The sequence below is a fragment of the Nuphar pumila genome, chromosome 4 (genome assembly GCF_984573655.1).
Source record: "Nuphar pumila chromosome 4, dmNupPumi1.hap1.1, whole genome shotgun sequence".
Lineage (NCBI taxonomy): Eukaryota > Viridiplantae > Streptophyta > Magnoliopsida > Nymphaeales > Nymphaeaceae > Nuphar > Nuphar pumila.
In genome coordinates this window covers 119743837-119768100 of record NC_143252.1, presented here as the reverse complement: position 1 = coordinate 119768100, position 24264 = coordinate 119743837, and the positions used below count along the sequence as shown (strand labels likewise).

General features: G+C 34.0%; 1 protein-coding gene across 1 annotated transcript in view; it reads left to right on the top strand.

The window, feature by feature from the left end:
- Nucleotides 1–14748, top strand: part of LOC149840816 (ribonuclease H2 subunit B) — a 125914-nt gene extending 111166 nt beyond the window's left edge. Inside the window, exons 8-10 of the mRNA XM_090003364.1 lie at nt 13710–13785; nt 13902–13974; nt 14294–14748. Of these exons, the coding sequence (XP_089859490.1) occupies nt 13710–13785; nt 13902–13974; nt 14294–14419 (275 nt within the window). The 3' untranslated portion in view covers nt 14420–14748. The remainder of the gene's footprint in view (nt 1–13709; nt 13786–13901; nt 13975–14293) is intronic.
- Nucleotides 14749–24264: the final 9516 nt, after the last annotated feature.

The following is a 24264-nucleotide window of genomic DNA, read 5'->3' as shown; positions in this document are numbered from 1 at the left end:
TAATTTAGTTCTTTCTGTCTTTGTACTCTCCTGCTAGTTTTTCGCAAAACTAACCCATTTCATGGGCACAGGTGACGATTAGGTGCATCAGTCGATGACGCGACTGCGAGATGATTTAAGGATCCACTGTTTCTGCTCGTAGTGTTTCTCCTGGACATTTTTGGTTTTTGATACGGTTTTCCCTTGAGGAAACCCAAATTTTGTACAAACTTGATACTCTCTTCAAATAGAAGGAACGGTTTCCTAAGTATTATTGCAGATCGTCCATGGTAAATCTTTGTTTTCTCGCTAACGTGCCCAAGGTTGTCAAACCCGTCTTTTTTCTTTTAAAAGAAATCGTTTCCGCTGATTTAGAAATAAACTCTGTAAAGAAAAGGTATTTTCCAACTATTTCAAGGAATTTATAAGTTTCGAAATTTTGGGGCGTTACAGAAGGGATTTGCACTGATCAATGAAAATCGATCATTTATTTTCATGTTCGGATAAAAGATATTTCTCATTATGCTCCCTTCTGTGTAGTACTGTGTCATTTATAAACATTATTTAGTTTATTTGTAAATCCTATATTATGACCAACCAGGTAGAGTGAAAGAGAGAATAATAATTAATGATCGTGTTCTTTTCCTGAAATAGCTACTCTCTCTTATCTTTTTAGTTTTTATCTGTATCTCATCCTAATGCTCAATCATCTCTTAAGAAACAGTCTGCAATTAGAAAATTCTCTCTCTCTCTCTCTTGGTGGATTTCAACAAGTTCAGCAAATATGTTCTCTTAATGATGTTTGGAATTCTATTGACCATGCACATTTATTACTCTGCAAAAGAGAAAATGCTGCATTTTTATTCATTGTTTTAGAAATTCAACAAAAGTTTTTCAAAAGTGAGGTGTACTTTTATATATTTACTATAATGATCTTGGATACCAGCTAACACAAGGCTCTTAATGCTCCAGTACTTTTTATAGCGAGTATTAATGGAACAAGGTAGCCCATTAGGTATCTTCTACCTACAAGATAGGTCATCTCTCGGTCGGCTTTTGGTGCTCAAGCCCAAAGAGGCCTCAACCTGGTCCCTGTTTGGCTGGGTTACAACCACCTATGCTGGAATCACACACATGTACTCAATTAGAGATTAAAAGATAAAACATGATGAGATAAAAAAAATGATGTTCGATAAATCTTATTGAAGGCCTTTGATGCCCATAGAAGGGATTAGATTGTATTGCCTGCCCCTTATTGTAGGGTTCCAAAAAATTTGAACTTGTTAATGTTCCCTAAATAGATGTGGGTGTCAACAAAACTCTTTACATCTCTATTACCATCTTATATAAGCTCTGAACCTATAAAAAACTATGCTCTAGAATTTCAAAATTGAAATATTTAATGTCTAATATATTAAAAAAATAATGTTAAACTGAAAATATCTTACATTTAAAAAATAAGCAAAATTAATTGTGAGATAATTGAGATTATAGAATATGAATATCTAGATATATAGGTATATACATGTGTATTTGTATGTGCACAGTCACTAAAACAGGCAGCACATAATATCACAAATAAAATAACCATAGTTCTTAAACACACTGCAATAAAACCCAGTAATCTCACATTCATAAAGATAGACAAAAGTTTAAGCTCAAGCAATAGCCCACAACATAGAAAATTGTAAATAATGGAAATTAGAGGTTTTTGTTTTTCAACAACTCTATGCATGCCCAACAGTACAATATGATATGGTCTGAAATGCCACTTTTTCCAATTTGGAAGTGGGATTGGGGTATGTTTTTGCCTTGCAATGCATGAGTTATGCTGAAAAGTTTTTGAGATCATTCCATTGCTCTATGCCCTTAAAATAAGAGGAATTATTCTTCCACCTTTTTGGGTATGACTCCAGATGAGAAAGCTGATGTGGTTGCATCTTTCAACATATGTAATGGCACCATGTTTGTTTATGGCATTGATGGTGTTGGATGTGTTCGGAAAAGGAAAGAGGACTAAATTTATGATCCTCTGAGATAATACAACCCCCTCCCCCCATTGCGAAATAATCTTTGGAGACTTGATCCTGCACAATAAACAAACAAGACAAAAGACAAAGAAAGAAAAGAGAAGAGATGTTGATGGAGGCAAAAAGAGGACGTCTCACCCTCTAGGATGACGTCTTTTCTTATATATATATATATATATATATATATAAGGGACACACTAGATTACAATATTTCCCTTTAGATATGGAATAAATACAAGAATACAAAATACATTTGGTTCTGGATCTGGATCAGATCTGACTATTCTTGACAGTCTTAACACGCCCCCTCAAACTGAGCATGGTTGAGAATGATGGATATCCAGTGACGATGCACAGTAGGTGCTTTTGTGAAAAGATCAGCAACCTGGTCCTCTCCTCGAATAAACACCGGTTAGATTTCTTTGGCTTTCACTTTTTCTCTGACGAAATGTTGATCAATCTCTACATGTTTCTTCTTACCATGATGAACCAGATTGATAGAGATGGCCACTGCACTTCGGTTATCACAATATAATAGTGAATTGGATATACGCTGATGCGAGTTGAATAAGATATGTTTAATCCATGCAACTTTTGCAGTAACCGCTGCCATAGCCCGATATTCCACTTCCGTACTCAAACGGGCCATCACTTTCTACTTTCGACTAGCCCAACATACTAGGTGAGTACAATTAACCCCATAACCGGTCACAGAACGTCTCATAAAAGCATCATGTGCCCAATCAACATTAAAATATGCAATAACTTTAATAGAGACTTGAGTACTCACTGAAACAGGTTTGGCAGATAAGGCCATCTAAGAGAGTACCTTTAATATATTTGAGATTTTTTTGAAAGCTTCCATATTTTTCACCTAGGGATTATGCATAAACTGTGATACTTGATTCACCAAAAAGACCAAGTCTGGGCGCGTGAAGGTCAAGTACTGCAAGGCCCCAACGATGCTGCAATATTTTTCTGCCTTAGGAAAGTCAACATCATCGGGAAGAGCATTGCCCAATTGAGTCTGAATGACCATAGGAGTATGTACAGGCTTGCACTGCAACATTCCACTATGGTGGAGCATACTTGTGCTGCGATAGAATTAGACGATCTGATTGTTGATCCACCTGTACACCCAGGGAAAACCAAAGGAGACCCAAGTCCTTCATGTGAAACCTACCATGAAGGATGGATTTCAACCTATGTTACATGGGTGCGGGTGCGGCGATGCAGCACTTTAAAAAAACTTGGGTGCGGGGGTGCGGGGGTGCAGGAGGGTATATATATATATATATATATATATACAACAACAACAACTACGCCTTCATCCCAAAACAATTGGGGTCAGCGATATGAACCAAAAAAGAAATTCATTTTGGGTCTTCCACATGAATCCTTTTCCTCCAATCATTTCTATCCAACGCCATGTCCTCGGTGAGGTTCAAAGCATTCATATCCTTTCCTATCATCTCCATCCAAGTCTTCCTAGGCCTACCCCGACCTCTTTTAACTAATATATATATATATATATATAATTTTTAAGTTTTAATAGTTAACAACAGTAACACTAATGAATAAAAACCAATTATCATAATATCATCAAATCAATTCATCATCATGCATGCAATACATCAATTTAATGCAAAGTGGACACTCCTAAGCATGGGATTATAAAAAATATATATAATTGCGGGCATATTTTTTTCACTTAACTTCAACTACAAATATATTCTTCATAGTCTATTTAGTGAAAAACATGCATTAAATTAGGTATCTTTTATGTTTAAATGGGTTTCTAAAGAGATCCAATTAAAATTAACAGTCTATATTGCAGCAAAACTTTGTGATAAAAAATCAAATGTTTTGGTTGAAATAATTCGATATCAAAGCATATTTTCTAGTAACAAGCCATGATAAACGCATCTACATAAACACCAACAACTATGCTTTCTTTCTTAACTGTGTGTGTGCGTGTCACAAATATCACCCACATTTTGAAAATATTGCGATAAATTAGTGATATTTTCAAATGACAATATTATAACAAAAAATACTATTTATTATTTTTAAAATATTATCTATTTTTAAATATCACGTCTTTAACAATACAATAAAAATACTTTTGCTTATTATTTATACGATATGTTTATATATGTTAATATATTGATATTTTCTGAAATATTCGTGAGAACTAGACTGGGAGAGAGAGAGAGAGGTATGCAATAACAAAGGAAAAAGGGGGAAACCGGAAAGAGATTGAGAGAGACAGAGAGGGAGGTAGCCGAGAAGAGAGATTGAGAGACAAGGGGAGATAGAGATTGAAGGAGAGAATGAGAGAGAGAGAGAATGCGTACCTAGGTTGAAGATGGAGAGGAGGCATCGCCGGACGTTGGTAGCTCGTAGTTGTCGCCGGCATTGGGGTCGGGAGGAGAGGGCAATTTTTTTTGCCCTAATCCTCCTCTCAACCCATTTCATCCGACTCTTTTTTTTTAAGTCCAAAATTTGGACATTTATGACCTTGGGTGCGTTGACCGCACCTGCACGCGCACCCGCATCACGTCACGTCGATGCGGGTGCGGCACCTGGTTGGCCAAAGCCCTATGACATATATTTCAACTGCTTAATCTTAACTCTGATGCCATATGAAATAATCTTTGGAGACTTGATCCTGCACAATAAACAAACAAGACAAAAGACAAAGAAAGAAAAGAGATGTTGATGGAGTCAAAAAGGACGTCTCACCCTCTCTAAGGTGACGTCTTTTCTTATATATATATATATATATATATATATATATATATATATATATATAAGGGACACACTAGATTACAATATTGCCCTTTGGATATGGAATAAATACAAGAATAAAAAATACATATAGATATGGATCTGGATCAAGTCCGACTATTCTTGATAGACTTAACACCCTTCTCTCTCACACACACACACATTTTAATTCCCCAACTAACAATTTCATCATTTTCCTAGCAAAAATTTGAATCATCATTGTAATATCCTACCCTATTTTCCCTAGTTATACGCCTTGATTTTACTCCAAATATAATGATTTATATAAAAGTCAAACCTAGGTTCTTATTTGTCCAAGTGTTGTAAAAGGTCAGGAATATATTTTTAATAATTAAATTATGAAAATTTTTCTCTTAGACTTTGGACACAAGGTAATGATATTTAAAAATATAAGACCAAAGAAATACTTAAGATTTCAAGAGGCACAATCATGGACCCAACCGAAATTTTTCTGAAATTTGTACATGAACCCTAAAGTTGACTTTTTATCCTTTAGGAATTTGAATTTTTAGATATTTTTGATGAATTAAAATAGGGGAGTATTTTCTGTAATGAAGTTTGCAGAAATACAAATGCGAAATGCACAAGCACAATTACAAGTCCACCAAGGGACAATACAAAGGTACTAAGGCACCACACAAGCACAAAATGCATACAAAAGACTTCAGAGAGTCCAAACATAAACACAAGAACATAAAAAATATTAACTTTTATTGAGAGACAATGCTTTAGAAAAGCATAAAAGAATGGGGACAAGGTGTCCCTTTAAATGGGTTAACATAAAGGAGAAGGGAGCTCCCATCGACTCTATGGTCCAAATGACCATAGCGCCCCTTCACTATTACAAAAATAAAAAAAATAAAAATAAAGAAAAATAAAAGTGCAAAACTGTCCCTAGTGAACCACACCTATTATAATAACAGAAAAAGACAAAAATATCCCTGGAGGGTATAACCTATTACCATACATAACATTATATATATATATATTAACATTTTCTTATTTACATGTAATGTTACTTAAATGACATTACATGTAAATAAGGAGGAGGGTCAGGGACTTGCATGTAAATAAGTAGGAAGGCCAAGGGTGAAATGGTAATTTCACCCCAGCTTCCCAACCGACCTAGCCTCCTCCTTTTGCTGCTTTAGCTCCTCTATAAATACCCCTAGGGGTATGAAAAGAGGATAGAGAGGAAGGAAGAAGAGGGGCGAGGAGCAAGGGAGTCGTGGGTCGACCTGAGGAGCTTCACGTCAAGTAAGTGATTAATTTCAGTTTTAATGATTAGATGTTCTTAAATTAGTTTTATAGGTAATTAGAGTTATGATAATCATGTTTATATTGCCGTAAGTTAGTTTTATGCATAATTAGTTATTTCTTTTACAATTAAAGTCAATTAAGTATACAATTAGACACATGTTTCTGTAATTAAATGTAGACATTATAAATTAGTTCTTGATAATGAGATCATACAACAACAACAACAACAACAACAACAACAACTACGCCTTCATCCCAAAACAATTGGGGTCGGCGATATGAACCAACAAAGAAAATCATTCTGGGTCTTCCACATGAATCCTTTTCCTCCAATCATTTCTATCCAATGCCATGTCCTCGGTGAGGTTCAAAGATAATGAGATCATAATTTTCATAAATTAGTGATTGTAAGCAATTGAATTTAAGTGATTTATAGTTCTTGTTTTGAATGTTCAAAAGTTAATTTTTTCCCTTTAACTAGGTAATCTGAAAAATAAGTCCCATAAACCAAATAATTGATTTCAGCTTTGCCTTTTATATTGTTACCGATTTTAAAAAATCACAAGGTTTTATTGTTATTAAATACAGTTTTACAACCTCTTTCAAGTTAAACTGATTTTTGAAAATTGTTTTGAAAAGCCATCAGGTTTCAGTTAAATTGGTTTTCTATTTTTTTTAAAAGCCATCAGATTCCCTAAAATTGCTTCAAAAGTGATTAGCTATATCTCTATGAATTTAATTATTGCTTTAAGTGTCATTTTGGTTTTATTTTATCGTCTTTGAGTTGCTTCAGGTGAAAGTTCATTTCAAATGTTTTTAAAATCCATTATTGTGAAAGCATATTGTTCTTTATCGGCCCAAGTGAATTTTTGGTTGAAAGTTATTTTGGCTGGGAATCTGGGATGCAATCCTATAAATTTATGAATACTTACTCCATACCAGTTGCTTTACTAGTATCAGAAACCAATGCAGTTGGTGCTTGCTGGATTCCTTTAGAACAAGATAATTTTAAGGCACTTTTAGAGTTAGTTAAGTTTAGGTCATTTTTTGGAGTCAGGAAAATACACAACCCACCCACCAGATCTCTCAATCCATGGCATTAGAATGGCAGTGGAACCATTTTGAACTGAAATATGCACATATATATTCAAGTTCTTGTTGCCTATTATATATGTAGACTCTTCTTTGCATAAATTTATAACAAATATATAGCCTTTTATACTATTAAATAAACAAAGAATAATCAGGTAACACCTTTCTCTCTCTCACACACACACAAACACATTTGAATTCCCCAGCTAACAACTTCATCTTTTTCCTAGCAAAATTTTGAATCATCATTGTAATATCCTACCCTATTTTCCCTAGTTATAAGCCTTGATTTTACTCCAAATATAGCGATTTATATAAAAGTCAAACCTAGTTTCTTAGTATTAGTTAAGTTTAGGTCATTTTTTGGAGTAAGGGAAATACACAACCCACCCACCAGATATCTTAATCCATGGCATTAGAATGGCAGCAGAACCATTGAACATGAAATATTCACATATATTTTGCCTATTATGTAACGACCCCAACTAATCATCGTAAAAATAGTGGATTTTTTTTAAACAATTGCGAAAACAAACCCAAAGATCCGAGGTCTCACCGATTTAATATGCCAAACCATAAACCAGATTGTGCATTGAATCCAAGGAAGAATAATCAACTTTATTAATCAATAAATAATGTCATATAGATTCAAAACAAAAACCGTCTATCATATAAGTGCTACTCTACCAGAGAACCCAAAAATCAGTGTGCTCACAGTCTCCAGTTGACAAGTCAGGACATCACTGAGCATCTGATTCTGTAAAACAGTTTTATGAAAACGGTTAAGAACCAAAGTCTTTTATATGAATTCTTTTAAAAATCCAAATAATAAGAAAATAGCATAAACTAATTTCATGCATAAATTTTAGAAGAATATCACAATAACAATTATCATAATCAACTTACCATTTAAGCATTTAACAAAATATCATGCAATAACAATTATCATGCAAAACAAAATAAGCATGAATGCATGAACTAATGTTAAACAATAAATATACATGATTCAATGCACATGCATGAATAACTTATTAAGTTATTTATCAGAGTTGCTTTTGCATGCATGTCTCTATTAAATACACACAAATTTAGTTTTCACCTTTACTTAAACCCGCAGATACTCAAAACGGGTATAATTTTTCGAAGTCCAAATTAGGTTCTCAGTTGTAGCTTAACACACAATTCATATTTTATTACTGAGTTTTGTACTTGTTCCCCACATTCTATTGGAACATTAGGAATCCTCACCTAATGCCAGGACATCAATGGAAATCCTCAACCATTGATGCCACTTTTTTGGTATACAAAAACTACAACTGAGTCAACACCACCACTCCGAGGCAAAGTTGTTGAAATCTCTCTAAAATCGTGGTAAGGAGGTGAACCACCACATCGGGTTCAGGAGCACAATCGCATACAAAGTTTTAGTATTCTCACGGTCCCCCATGACCGCTATCCAAGATTCTCACACTGTGAAAGGGACATCGATGAAGAGATTAATTACACTGTTTGGTGTCTTTTACCTTTTTAAATAGTTTCAAGTTCTTTATACAAGAACTATTTTGTAAATCCTCATGCAAAACCAACTTCGAGCGCTGGCCCGCACAATTTAACAGTGTAATTAATTAATTTTTGGTAAACCAATATTTTTTGGAAATAAAATTTTCAATGCATAAATAAAATCAACACAAGTAGAACAACACAGGCTCCTGGCCCACACGGTTCGCAATGATTCACATTTGACCACAAAAGCTTCTCAAAATGATTTATGTATCTTTTTGCAAAATTTTAGTGAACATGCAACACACACCTTATTCCAAAACATGTCCAAAGTGTACATTCAATCACACAACATGAATACACATAAAGTCAATTACATATGCATGCGAATGGATGCTTGCAACACGCATTATCATAATCAATTCCATGTATAAACACCCAAACATGCACATGATCATTTTTATGCAAACATCAAGATAAACTTTAGATTCATGTGTATGATATGCATATTTGCAACATGACCATGCATAATCAATCAAATATATAATCAAATACATAAGCCTGCAGCCCACATGAATATGAAGCCTATACACGGCAAACCTGTTCAATTTACATAGCATAAAACTTGGCAAATTCTGGTTGGTTATACATATTCTTGGACTTAGCAGATCTGATGAGATTGAAAATACATCACCTATTGGCAACTCTGATAAGATTGCACATACACACACTTCGGTAAATCTGATCAGATTGTAGGCATACAACACATCTGCCAATCTGATTAGATTGTCCCTACAATACATATCAGTAGTCTAATCAGATTGCACATGCACAACCAAATCGATAGTCCGATCAGATTGCATAAGCATACACAGTGGCAAATCTGATCAGATTGTACATGCAATACACAATAGCAGATTTGACCAGATTACACACCCGCAACATAGTGCAGATCTGATCAGATTACACACACACAACATAATGCAGGTCTGATTAGATTGCACTCACGCCACACAGTGGCAGACAACACCGAAAATAACATATTGGTGGATCTAATAACAATATAAAAAATAACATATTGCAGGTCTCATAACAACATAAAAAAATAACCTATTGGCATGTCTGATAAGATTGCACACACACAACATGTAGGCAAGTCTGATTAGATTGCACGTAGTTCTGATTAGATTGCGCATGCTCACACACATCGACAGTCTGATCAGATTTCTCGTCATACACACATCAGTAGTGTGATCAAATTTCTCGTTATACACACATCAGTAGTCTGATCAGATTGTACAACACACTGCCAATCTAGTCAGATTGTTCACACACGGCCTATTGGCAGATCTGATCAGATTGCAAGTGTATACACTAGCAGATCTGATCAGATTACATTCACGCAACACAATGACATATATGATTAGATTGCACATACAAAACAATAGGCAAGTCTGATCAGACTGCACACATGCAACATCATGGCAAGTCTGATCAGACTGCTCTCAAAAGCATATCGACAAGTCTGATAAGCTTGCTCACAAAAAGCATATCAGTAGGACTGATGAGACTTCTCACTTACCAAAACTGATAAATCAATAAATTTCCAGAAAAGTCATCAAATAGCAAGATTGATCATGCAATATATATATATATATATATATATATATATTCAGTAGTGTTGTGAGAGGCATACACCTCAGTACCTAAAGCGTACGCCTCAGAGGCGAGGCGCACGCTCAAGGTACTGAGGCGTTGCTGTGATGCGCTTAAAGTTAATATAAAAAGTTTCTAACCCAAATTTGGGATTTCTGGGTTAGAAGCAGCCATGTTCACCATAATAATGATGAAATGTTTCACTAGTGCGAGGCGTTGAGTGTGATGCCACATATTTTTACGATATTTTAGATAATACCGCGGATACTTGAGAGTCTCATGTTGTGAGAGGCGTACGCCTCAGTACCTGAGGCGTACGCCTCAAAGGCAAAGCGCAGGCTCAACGCCTCGCTTCGCCTCATCGCATTTAACAACCTTGATATTCAGTATGCAAGGCTATATAAAAAAAAGGTCGACAACATGCATCTCACACTATATGCATATTCAAAATCAACAAAAGTTGAACACATGCTTACACAGGGAAAAATCAATGGCATGCTCATATCAAAACAAAAAGATCGACATCGAAACATAGATATTTCAGGATTTGATACACTAGGAAAATCAAAATCTCAAGAAATACATGAAATCGTCACTTAATACATGTATATATATACATATTTTTCAATCAGATTTTTCTTTTCCATCTAAACTTACATATAAAATTAGTTTATACGTATTTCTTCCCGTATGAACTTAGAGAGAAACCCGTACCTTAATCAAAGCGTAGAAAAAAAATCGAAAATTGACGGATGTATGGTGAGAAAACTGGATTTTTTTCTTTTCTTCCCTTTCTCTTTTTCTTTCTTTCTTTCTTTTTCCTTGTCTCTCTCCCACACGAGTTTGGGACTCTCTCTCTCCCTCTTTCTCTCTAATTCTCTCCCTCTCTGTCTAGAATACGCTTTTTTAGAGAGAGGGGAGACTAACCTCAATTATATTATATTATCTCCTTAATTTTATTTATTTTTTAACTTTTAAATAAATCTAGAGGGGGATGTCCCCTCTAGAGAAGCTTGACTTAAGTAGAGTTCTACATCATGTAGAACTTTACATTATCCTTCTTTTAATTAATTAATTATTTTATTTAATATTTAATTATTAAATATTATATTCTAAAAATATTTCAGAGGGTGTCGACCCCTTTGGAAGTCTTCCTAGAGTAGAGTTTTACTCCAGGTCGAACTCTACCCACCCAATTTAAATTCTAAATTGATTTTAAAGTTTTAAATTGGCCATGGATGAATTTCAGATCCAAATCCATATCCAAAATTTATATAAATCATACCTGGACTAGATCTTAGTTAATATGGGTCCTAAACTGGGTCTAGATCCATATTAACTTAGATCAAACAAAGCAGATCCAGTTCGATCCAATCTAGAAAAAGGCAAAAATAAAGGCGGGTCATTTTTGAAAAACGCGATTTTCGGGCCAACCGTAACCGGATTTCAGAAAAACAGGACACCAATATGCTCAGAATTACGAGGCGCATCTAACAATATACATGCCTGATTTTTGCCTTAGAATTTCGACTTAATTGAACCTCAATTTTTGCTCGAATTTAAAGGTTAAAAATGAAAAATTTCTCAAATAATAATTGGCTCAATTAGGTCTTGTTAGTGGGATCTGGGCCACACCTAGACACAACTGACGTCACTTATTTTTAGATATATTTTTTCATGATTTTCATCAATTTTAATTAAATACTTAATTTTAAAAAAATAAAAAAATTTCAATTTAAAAATCATGAAAAAATACATGATATTACATATTATATATAGACTCTTCTTTGTATGAATTTATAACAAATAGATAACCTTTTATACTATTAAATAAGCGAAGAAGCTTTTTCTTTTTAAATTTATGGCCAACATTTTACTTTTATCTTATATTTTCACAAACGACAAAAACATCCACACACATTCACATCTTTGCACGTGTTTTTTAAGGAGCTACCTATATAAGCTTTTGTTCTTGAAGGAAAATGACATTTAGTTATATATGATATAGGAGCTAAGTCACACGGACTCGGCTAAAAGGTCGACGCACCAACGTCGACATGCCCCAACACGGGTGTGGCTTCCGACACGGGGCAGACACGGTCAACTAAGTGTCAGACTCGATCAACGCACCGGGGCCGAGTCCGTCCACATTTTGGACTCGATCAACTTTGACCGAGTCTATTTTTGTTCATTTATTAAAATTAATTTGGACTCAGCCGGATCCAAGACTCACAAGCTTCTTTATGTGTTATATTTTGGTAAGTTTGTGTTGTTACTTCAATAAAATTACTTTTTTATTTTTGCTTTATAAATAAATAAATAAATAAATAAATATATATATATATATATATATATATATATATATATATATATATATATATATATATATATATATATATATATAGCCGTGTCCCCGTGTCCAAATTTTTTTAAATTGCTCTGCACCCGTACCCATGTGACATAGTATAGGAGCCATTTTCTTTTCCTGTTTAAAGGAATTAAAGTTCCCTCTTTCACTGTTGAAAGCAGCTGTAGCAGACTGTGTATGTGTGTGTACAAAATGTGTTGTTTTTCATATAATGTGGTAAATATTAATGCATCTAAAGAAATTCACTACTGTTAGTTAGCAAATCATAGAAGCTCGCTGGGCTATTCCTCTTTCCTGACCATGGTCTCATGTTATGCTCTTTTTTATTTTGTTTCAGCATATACTTGGAGTTAATCAACTCCAACTGATGGATATTCATATTGATATGCTACTCCAGTTCAGGATTTCGGCTTTCATAGAATCAATTATTCCTTTATATGGAGTGTTATTTTGATGTAATTGCAATCTCTAGGCTGTACTCCACGTTGGAATTGTTTGGTAAATGATATGGGCATCATAGAGAATGGATGCCAACCATATTACATGCTCGGAAACAGTCACCCACAAAACTTGCACGATCAGTGCATCTCTTCTTAGATTGTCTTCTGTTGCTTCTTTGATAATTATCTTCCTTTTTAGTAAAATGCAGAGAGTATGCAGCATCACTCAGATTGTTTTATCAGGCTCTCTTAAGAAGGGATTTATTTGTTGTTATATTTGTTTTATTATTATTTTTTTTTCTAAGAATGGTTTTCCTTTTCAAACCTGTACCTTTTGTGGGGTTTCAAAGTTTTGAACTCCAATATATATATATATATATATATATATATATATATATATATATATATATATATATATATATATATATATATATATATATATATATTCCCAGTGGTACCAATGAAATTTTCATTATGAAAGTCATTTCTATCTTTTTACTTGACATGATGTTTTAGCCATTGATGAAAGCATGTCTATTCCTAATATTTCTGAAATTATCATTGCTGTTGTAGTAATGGATGCTGTCTCAATGTTGGGTGAGTATTTGAAGGATGATCCTTGGTTGAAGCAATTATGCCAGCGCCTGAGGTAATACCCGGAACTTACCCTGCATGATGAAATAAGCTGCCTTTTTCTTGGTCATGTACACTGCTTATCAGAAGTCTACCCGTTCGCAGTAATTTGAAATCACATTGTATCTGCAGGTTGGATATGGAGGATGCTGACAGAAAAGCCTGCTTAACAGAACCTTTACCATTTGTTTCGGAAGTTTCTCCAGTAACTATCATTGCAATCCCTGCTGTGCACGTTATCATTTCCATTATGTAAGGGCGTGTTTGATGCACTGGACAAACACCCCGGGCAGTGTTTGCCCAGGATGCCCCACTCACATCCCTACTGGTGCAACTGGCACGTCCCATCTTGGCCCCCTTCAAAAATAACGAAAAGGGACAAAGTGGTTCCCTCCAGGACTGCTTTGTCCCTGCATTCAAGTACGGGACAAGTTCCCATGAGGGGCATCTGTGTCCCCGTGCGGGACAACTCATGAATCAAACACTGCCTAAGAGTATGATTATAATCAATAATATTCTTGCAGGTGCAGAATGGAAGGGAAAGAGGTACCCCAAGCAATAAAAAGCAGCCTAAGAAGGCAAAACTTGAGACAGGATCGAAAAATATAAAAGACATGTTTTGCAGGGTAACAAGGAATAGCACCTCATGAGAGAGAGAGAGAGAGAGAGAGAGAGAGAGAGAGAGAGAGAGAGAGAGAGAGAGAGAGAGAGAGTATTATGGTGGCTGCTTTGTTGTACACATTTCCACAGGTATGGTGTATAAGAGTAAACATATTGTTCAAGGGTGAGTTAGCCAACATGCTCATGTGGCAGCCTCGTCAAAGCCTTTTCTTTGCCTCTAGATGCAATTGTGTAGGCCTGAATTATTGGCGCCTTGTGACTTTTGGGGCCTAGCCTTTCAGTCAAAATTAAGGGTTACGGTTTGCATATATATATATATATATATATATACATGTGCAAGTGTGTCAAAATTATTAAATATATACTCATTTACACATGATAAGATAAATACACAGGTTATGGTAAACCTCTCTTAGTGTGTTTGCTGGTTACAGTAAAAGAGGGTAACTTGTGCTGATTACGATAACCACTCTTGCAGGTTACACTAAAAAAGGGTAACCTGTGTTAGTTCCAGTAAAAGAAGGTAACTTGTGCTAATTACGATAACTGTAAAAAAAAGTAACCTGTGCTGGTTACGATAACCACCCTTATAGGTTACATTAAAAGATGGTAACCTGTGCTGGGTACGGTAAAAGAGAGTAACCTGTGCTGGCTACGATAACCACTCTTACAAGTTACAATAAAGAGAGTAACTTGTGTTGGTTACAGTACAGGAGGGTAACTTAAGCTAGTTGCAGTAAATTAATCATGTATCACCCTAACTCTCAAACATCTACCTATGTCATGGTTGATACCCTTAAAGTATTAAGGCAATGAGCATAGAGGTGGTTACAAGTGTAGATGATATCTTTTCAATAAAAAAATAATATTTATGATGAAATTGTAAGAAAACAAAAGGTTCGATAATGAACCCATAGATGCACACTTAAGGTGCAAATACACAAACCCACTAAGGGGCAACCAAAAGCACATAAAGTGCTAAACCCATAAACCCACAAAGAGATTAAGCCAAAAAGCTAAAAGAATATTTCTTTATTATGAAGAATAAGGTAAAAACCCTTTTACAATCGAGTTAAAGCTCTCATCAGAATGCAAATATAAAGGAGATTATATGACCCTTTTTTATAGGGGTTACATTGAGGGCCTTGGGGGGTGAGGCTCCAATGTAGTTGTTGGAGCCCCTCCAACGGTCACAAATGTGACCGTTGGAGGGGTCCAACGTCTACATTGGCCCCCCTAAGGTGGTACAAATATCAAAAAAGAAAATAAGAATGAAAATAAAATAAAAAGTACAATCATATTCTTAATGAAATATGTGTAAAATGAAAAAGACAAAAATACCTTTTTAGGGTATTACAAGAATATATATATATATATATATATATATATATATATATATATATATATATATATATAAAAGGAATTACGATTACATTTTAACACCCCCCCTTAAACTTTGTGTGGGAAAACAAAAAGTTTGAAGAAATACAAGAAGAATCTCAAGGCTTCAAGAGTCTTCAGTAAGGATGTCATTGAAATTTGCAAATGTCTTTCTCCAATTGTCTTTAATGTTTAGCACCTTCCATGATCTATCTAAGGTACTTCTTTCCATCCCATCTTCAAGTTCTTGTGGAACAAACAAAAAAAAGTTCAAGTAAAATATTTTTGCACTTTAATCAAGTGAAATATTTCAATCAAGATGAATCAACAAAATCATATCACATGATTTATAAAAAACACAATGATGCAAAAAGATATTCTATGCATTTTAATAAGTGCTTAATTATCTTATTTAAAGCACATGATCCATCAGGACAAAATAATTACTTATGTATACAAAATGTTTTTAGAAGACCAACTTTCAAAAGTCATATACATGAAAATAAGTAAAAGTGAGAAAATTTTAAAATGTATGTGAATGCATTCACACAGCCTAATAATGGACAAACAAGAACCCATAATGGAGAATATCGACATAGTCCCTGAAAGGACAACATAAAGAGCCTTCAAAGATGTAACTCATAAGAGAATATATGAATCTTAATTGAGTGAGGGATTAAAAAGCCATTGTGAGCATATGCATGCGATATCATGTAATGAAATGAATAAACACTAAAAATGTCATTTAATGAACATGCTTTAATCATACTTTAATCAAGTATATTACTTAAGTAATTCTCTTGAAGGAGATTTCACAAAGACGAGAAAAACAAGTGTTATCGATTTGAGCAATTCTCTTGAATGAGATTTCACAAAGGAAATGCTCAGGAGCATAAGATAAAAGAGAGTGTATAAAATACAAGAGTTCAAAAGTTTTACGTTCACTTATGAGACAAAATAATCAAAACATATTTTTTGATTAAAAAAAACATGTGCACATAGCAATTGTACTATAAAATGAATATGAATTAGAAAATCTCATATCAAAGCTAAATTTTAAATTTTCATAAATATGGAATTTTGTAAATCTCAATAATAGTTTATCTACTACAAACAATCACCTTATTAGACTTCCAAAAACCCTCAAATCAAGTGTATAAGCGACTACAATAAGAACATAAATATAATGCCACCAAAGGGCCAAAGATACACACGAAGGTGTGTAAACATCTCTTGTCTATATATAATAATACTTGAAACAAATGTATCAACGACTAGAACAAGAGTACAAATGCCAACTGAAAGTGCAGTAGGATCGAGGCAACAAGCACTAGAGGGGGGGTGAATAGTGCTTTTAAATATAGTTTTTGGAATTTTGATAGATTTTGCAATTCGCAAAGCAAACACACAAAGAACACAAGAATTTATCCTGGTTCGGTCTTTCCCGACCTACATCCAGTCCCCAAGCAAAACCCGCTTGAGATTTCCACTATCAACCTTGTGTAACTACAAGATCATACAGACCAAATCCGGTCTCACTTTCAGTAACACACCTACTGAAAGCAAACAACTCATTTAAACAAATGAGTCCTTCCTTTTACAGAAAAAAAAGTAACAACTTACAAAACAACCTACGAGCCCTTCTTATGAATACAAATGAGATGCAATTGGATTTTGAGGTTGTTGGAATACTCTACTCACGAATTCTGTCTCTTAAAGGAATTTGAGTGAAAAACTGAAGTGAAAAATATCAAGTGAGAAACTGAATATGAGTGAAAATCAAAGAGTAATTCAATGTAATTGCATTCAAATTGATTGATTTTGAATGTAGAATGCACTCATATTTATAGTTGAAAGATTTCATACGTTGAGGGTATGAAAGGGTGTCAAAACAGTTCATTTTGAACGATCAAAACACTTGAAAATGAAAAGACACGCATTTTAAAAGTTTCAGGAAAAAATGACAAAATTAGTCGACTGGGACAGTAGTTAGTCGACTGATAATTAGCTATTAGTAGACTGACAGTTATCGTCGGTCGACTAATGTGTTTATCAAGCCGTTTGAAAATCTGAAGTTTTGAAACTTAGTCGACTAGAGAAAAATTAGTCGACTGATAATATCATCAGTAGACTGAAAAACCTTTCAGTCGACTGTTGCTAAATTTTTCTGAAAATACATTAACTGTCCGGTCGACTGATAAAATCATTAGTCGACTGCTGCTAAATTTCCAGAAAACAAACATTTTGTTCGATTGACTGATAAAACCTTCGGTCGACTAATTTGACAAAAATGATATTTTGTTTAGAAAATTTGGCGTGAAAGGATTAGTCGACTAATAAACACGAAAAATTAAATAAAGAGTTTTCTAAAAAGATTTTCATGAAAGGTTCTTTTAGAAAAGTTTTTCTAAAGACTTTTTAGGTGAAATGCAACCAAAATATGCACTCTAAGTAAGGCTCTTACAAGAATCTAAGACTTTTAATGAATTTAACATTTGCACACTAGTCTTCAAAGATTTTTCATTGAATTCTTCAATGATTGTCATCTTTCTTCATTGCCTTAGCTGAAATGCAGTTGATTCATTTGTTCATCATCAAAACCTTGTACTTGAAGTATCATGTACGATTTCATTGTCGTAACAATCTCCCCCTTTTTGATGATGACAAACTAATCAAAGATGGAGCATGTAGATGCATAGATGGAGATTTTACTCCCCCTATCAATATGCTGCAAAACATTAAAAGTTAGTACATTCAAAGCACATATATCACATATTGATTGTTTTGCATTTTCATCATTACTTGATGCATTTTTAAAACTTTTTCATGAAAGCAATTTTCAATGCTTTCACATGATGTAATTTTCATGTCATGATGCAATATGCAATTTCTATCTTTTTCTCTTAATTTCTCATGCAAGTTCTGTTTTTTTCTCCTAATTTCTCATACAATACAAGTTCTATCTTTTTCTCTTAATTTCTCATGCATGTTCTATCTTTTTCTCCTAATTTCTCATACAATACAAGTTCTATCTTTTTCTCCTAATTTCTCATGCAAGTTCTATCTTTTTCTTCCTCTTTGTCATAATAAAAAAGAGTAAGGGCAGGCATAGCATAAACAAAATGCAAATTCAAGTTCAGAATATTACAACCCATAAAGTATCAAAGTTTAGTAAGGACATTAATCAAAGATCAAGAGACGTGTTGCTTGATGATCTCCTTGAGTTTAGCAATATCTTTCTGAATTGAAGAAAGTTGTTGAGTCACATCTTCACGAAAAGTGTGTTGATGCAACTTCAAAGCTTTCATTCGCTGCAAAACTTCATCATTGACTTGACTAGTAGAGAATTTCTTTCGTTTTGCTTGAGATGAAGGTGTTACAGAAGATGGTGAGGGTTCAGAGATTGATGGTTCAGTTTGATCAAAGTTTAAAGGAGGCAAATATTTGATTTTCATACGTTTAAAAATAGTTTGATCAAAGAACTCCTTTTGTTTAATATATTTTTCATTAGTTAAAGGTACTTTGAAATATCTGAAAATACGAGTAAGAAGACATCCATACGGAAGAAAAGGTTTTTGTTTCCACAAATTAGTAAAATACACGTTGGCCCAATTTACCGAAATATTTCCAAATAAGACATAAAGAGCCGTAGATAGATCTGTGGAATAGTAATCAAAAGATCCTGTTTTAGGTAGAACATTGTGGACAAGAATTCGTCTAGCAATGCATGCACGAGTTTGAAGATTTGTATTTTTGAAAGGAGGACAATGAGGTGCACCGGGAAGAAGAATTTGTTCAAAAATTCTTTCATCATTAAGTTCAATAGTATTGAAAAAAGTTTCTGAAGGTGGAATATCTAGGATTTGTCCAAGCAGTTTAGAATCAAACTCAATTTCAACATCGCGAACAAGAGAGGAAAGAAATCCAGTTTCATGATCAATTTGTAAATTTGTATAAAACAAGTGGATCAGAAAAGGACAATGAAGGGGGTCTGCATCGACATCAAAAAGGTGGGAAATGCATGTGAATAATTCTCTGATTTTGTAACGAGAAAATAGGTGAAACATGACATTTCGGCCTCGTAAAATAGGAAGTGCAGAAATCGATCCAAAAGTATCATATAAAAGAGGATTTCTGAGTAGTCTGAGAGAAAATCCATGACGTGCTTGTGGTGTAGTTGGAGGAGAACCTTGTGCGGATGCAGTCTTCTGACGAGGCATGGTTGATAAAGAACGAAACAGATTCACCTGTCAAAGAAGAATCGCAGTTGATGTCGGCTTTCAAATGACGTCTGGTGGGAGGAAGATATTGTCCGGCGTCGTGGCGGAGAACCAATGCAACAGAAACATTTTGTGCGATGCGGACACTATGCCTTCTACGATCAAGATCGTTGGTAGTGGCCAAAACAATCGACAGTAACAACCCACCAAAAGGGATGTCGAGTTTCCACGGATTTTAGGCAAGAGTGAAGAGACGAGGAGGAGTTCGTCTGCTACAAAAAATAGAGGATGACGCGGTGGATGACGGCAGGTGAGAGGAGGCTTCCACAAGCGGCATTGGCTGAAGAGGCACCCTGTCACGGCAAGAGGATTCCGACGAGGAGGGGTTCGACCGGCACTCCGAGGGATTTTTCGAGAGATATAGAAGAGAGAGAGAGAGAGAGAGAGTTTTGTTTAGGAAAAGGAAAAATGAAACGGTGCCCTTTAAAAAAATGGATGTTAAAAAAATCCAAGGGGTATCAGGTCCCTTCAATTGAATTTTAAAAAAAAATACCAGTCGACTAATAAGGTGCGATTCCGTCAGTAAATTTTTTTTAAATCATCAGTCGACTAGAATTTTATTGGTCGACTAATAAGGTGCGATTTTGAGATTTTGTTCAAAAAATTAGCATTTTATAAATCTAAAAATGAGCAAATGCCTAGTTCTCTCCTAATTCTCAGAAAATCTTCATTTTTAAGTGGTTTAGTGAAGATATCGACATGTTGTTCATTAGTGGATATAAAATTTAACGAAATATCTCCTTTTAAGAAATGATGTCTAACTTCAATATGCTTAGTCCTTGAGTGCTGAACAAGATTTTCAAAAGATTTATAGCACTAGTGTTATCATAATAAATAGTTGTTGTGGAGTAATTCAAACCAAAATCTTTTAAGGTCTGTTTTATCCATACTACTTGTGAACACACTAAACTAGCCGCTATATATTCTGCTTTAGTTGTTGAGAGTGACACTGAATTTTGCTTTTTACTAAACCAAGAGACTAAGGAATTTCCTAAGAAATGACAAGTTTCGCTAGTACTCTTGCGATCAGATTTACTTCCTGCAAAATATGCATCACTATATGAAACTAAATCAAAGGAAGATGATTTTGAGTAAAACAAACCAAAATTTGAAGTATCTTTCAAGTAACGAAGAATTTGTTTTACTGCAGTTAAATGAGATTCCTTTGGATTAGCTTGAAATCTAGCACACATACAAAAACTAAACATTATATCTGGTCGACTAGCAGTTAAGTATAATAGAGATCCGATCATACCTCTCTAGAGCTTAGTATCTACATTTTTACTATTTTCATCTTTATCAAGAGAAGTCGTTGTACTCATAGGATTTCTTCTTGATTTCGATGAGTTCATCCCAAACCTCTTGAGAAGTGCTTTTGTATACTTAGCCTGGTTGATGAAGATTCCTTCTTCAGTTGCTTTATTTGAAGTCCAAGGAAGTAGTTTGATTTGCCCATCAAGCTCATTTCAAACTCTTCTTGCATAGCTTTAGCAAACTCTTTACAAAGAGAATCATTAGTAGAACCAAATATTATGTCATCAACATAAATTTACATAATAAGAATATCTGAATTAAGATTTTTAATAAATAAAGTGGAGTCTACCCAACCAATGGAAAAACCAGATTGTTCTAGAAAATTTCGTAGTCTTTCATACTATGTTCTTGGTGCTTGTTTAAGTCCGTACAAAGCTCTTTTTAATTTGTAGACTTTTTCTAGATATTTCTCACTTTCAAAGCCTGAAGGTTGCTCTACATAAATTTCTTCATTGATGTGTCCATTTAAGAATGCACTCTTAACATCAATTTGATATAACTTAAAATTCATTTAACTAGCAAAAGCAAGCATCATTCGAATTGACTCTAATCGAGCCATTGGTGCATAGGTTTCATCAAAATCTATGCTTTCTTCTTGATTATAGCCTTGTGCTACTAGCCTTGCTTTGTTTCGAATGACTTTGCCATTTTCGTTCAGCTTCTTTCTGAAGACCCATCTTGTTCCAATTACTGGATGATCCTTTGGTCTATCAACTAGATCCCATACATCATTCTTAGTAAATTGGTTAAGTTCTTCAGACATGGTCGAAAGTCAAAATTCATCATCACAAGCATCATTGATATTCTTTGGTTCTATTTTAGATATGAAAGCAATATTTGCTATATATTGCAATTGCCTTCTAGTTTGGACACCACTCTTTATTTCTCCAATAACTTGTTCATGTGGATGATTGAGAACTTTTTTCCAAACCGGTTGAAGAGGAACATTTTCTTGAGAAGTACTCTCTAACAAAGGTTCTTCTTGAAGTATTACTTCTTTTCCTTCGCTTGGAGGAATAACTTGCTCACAATTCTCATCAAATGCAACATGTAAAGATTCTTCAATGCAAGATGTTCTTTTATTAAAAACACGATAAGCTTTACTTCTAGAAGAATATCCAAGAAATGTTGATTCATCTGATTTTAAATCAAACTTATCAAGATTATCTTTGGTATTTAACAAGAAGCATTTACTACAAAAAATTTTGAAATATGAGATCTTTGGTATACGATTATAATACAATTTAAAACATGTTTTATGTAAAATTGGTCAAATAAGAACACGGTTTAAAACATAACATGCTGTATTTATTGCTTCAGCCCAAAAGTATTTTGGTAAATTTTTATCTTGAAGCATGGTTCTAGCACATTCTTGCAAAGTTCTATTCTTTCTTTCAACAATTCCATTTTGTGGAGCCGCTCTAAGAAAAGCAAATTTGTGAGATATACCATGTAAATCACAATACTTTAGAAAAGATTCATTTTCAAATTCACCACCATGATCACTACGAATTTTAATAATAGATGTAGATTTTTCATTTATAATTCTTCTACAAAGTTTGAAAAATTCAGAAAAAGCATCATTTTTGCTTTTTAGAAAAATCACTCATGTAAATCGAGAATAATCATCTATTATAACAAAAGCATACTTGCTACCATTCAAACTTTGAATTCTAGATGGTCCAAATAGATCTAAATGTAAAAGCTCAAGAGAATGTTTTGTTGAAACTATATCTTTAGTTTTAAAAGAACTCTTGATTTTTTACCCATTTGGCAAGCATCACATAAGTGATCCTTCTTATATGGTATTCTAGGTAGGCCTCTAACAAGATCATTCTTGGATAACTAAATAATTTTAAAGTTAACATGTCCAAGTCTCTTGTGCCATAACCATTGAATTTCATTTGAAATAATAAGACATTTTTCATTAAAAGTGGGTAACTCGTCTAGATAAAGTTCATACACATTGTTCCTTCTTTTACCTTTAAAAATGATCTTTTTAGATTGAAAATCAGAAATTAAGCATAAATCATGTTCAAAAGAAACAAGAAAACCTTTATCACATAATTGACTAATGGATAATAAATTATACATTAAACCATCTACTAAAAGAACATTTTCTGTCATGGGAAATTTTGGATTACCAATGTTACCAATATCAATTACTTTTCCCTTGTTATTGTCACCAAAGGTGACGGTTCTTCCATCCTTACTTTGGAGGGTGGAAAATAACTCCGGCCTTCCAGTCATATGTTTGAAACAACCGCTGTCCAATATCCATTTGCTCCTTATTTTGTTTACCTACAACAAAATTAGAAGACAAAGCATTTGACCCTTTTCTATTTTTGGGTCCACGAGAGTTAGTCTTAGGAACCCATATCCATTTGGATTTTGGTTTCTTTTGATAAAAAGATTTAGCATTTCTAGAGTAATCATGTCTAGGATTATAAGCATTATAAGTGCCATGATTAGATGCATTTCTATTATAACTAGAAAATTTAGTTCTTTGAACAAATGGTTGAGAATATTGTCTTTGATTCTTCACCACATAGTTTGGTCTATTTTGAGTATCAAAGAAGCTATATCCCAATCCAGTTTTATTAACCGAGCATCTTTGAGAACCAAGAAGTCTTTCTAGATTCTCTTGACCATTTGTGAATTTGGTCACTATAGAAAGAAGATTATTTGATTTTTCTTTTAGACTAGTCATTTCTTTTTGTAAGAGATTGGTTCTAATTCCAATTTCTTTTATCTCAAATGCTTGACAAGAGTTTTTCTTCTTGAGATCTTCTATCTCTTGAAGTAACACTTTGTTTTGAGAGTCAAGAGTTGAATTTTCAGTTTTTAACTATTTGTTTTTAGAACTTAGACTCTTAAAATTAGTATATAAATCATTAAAT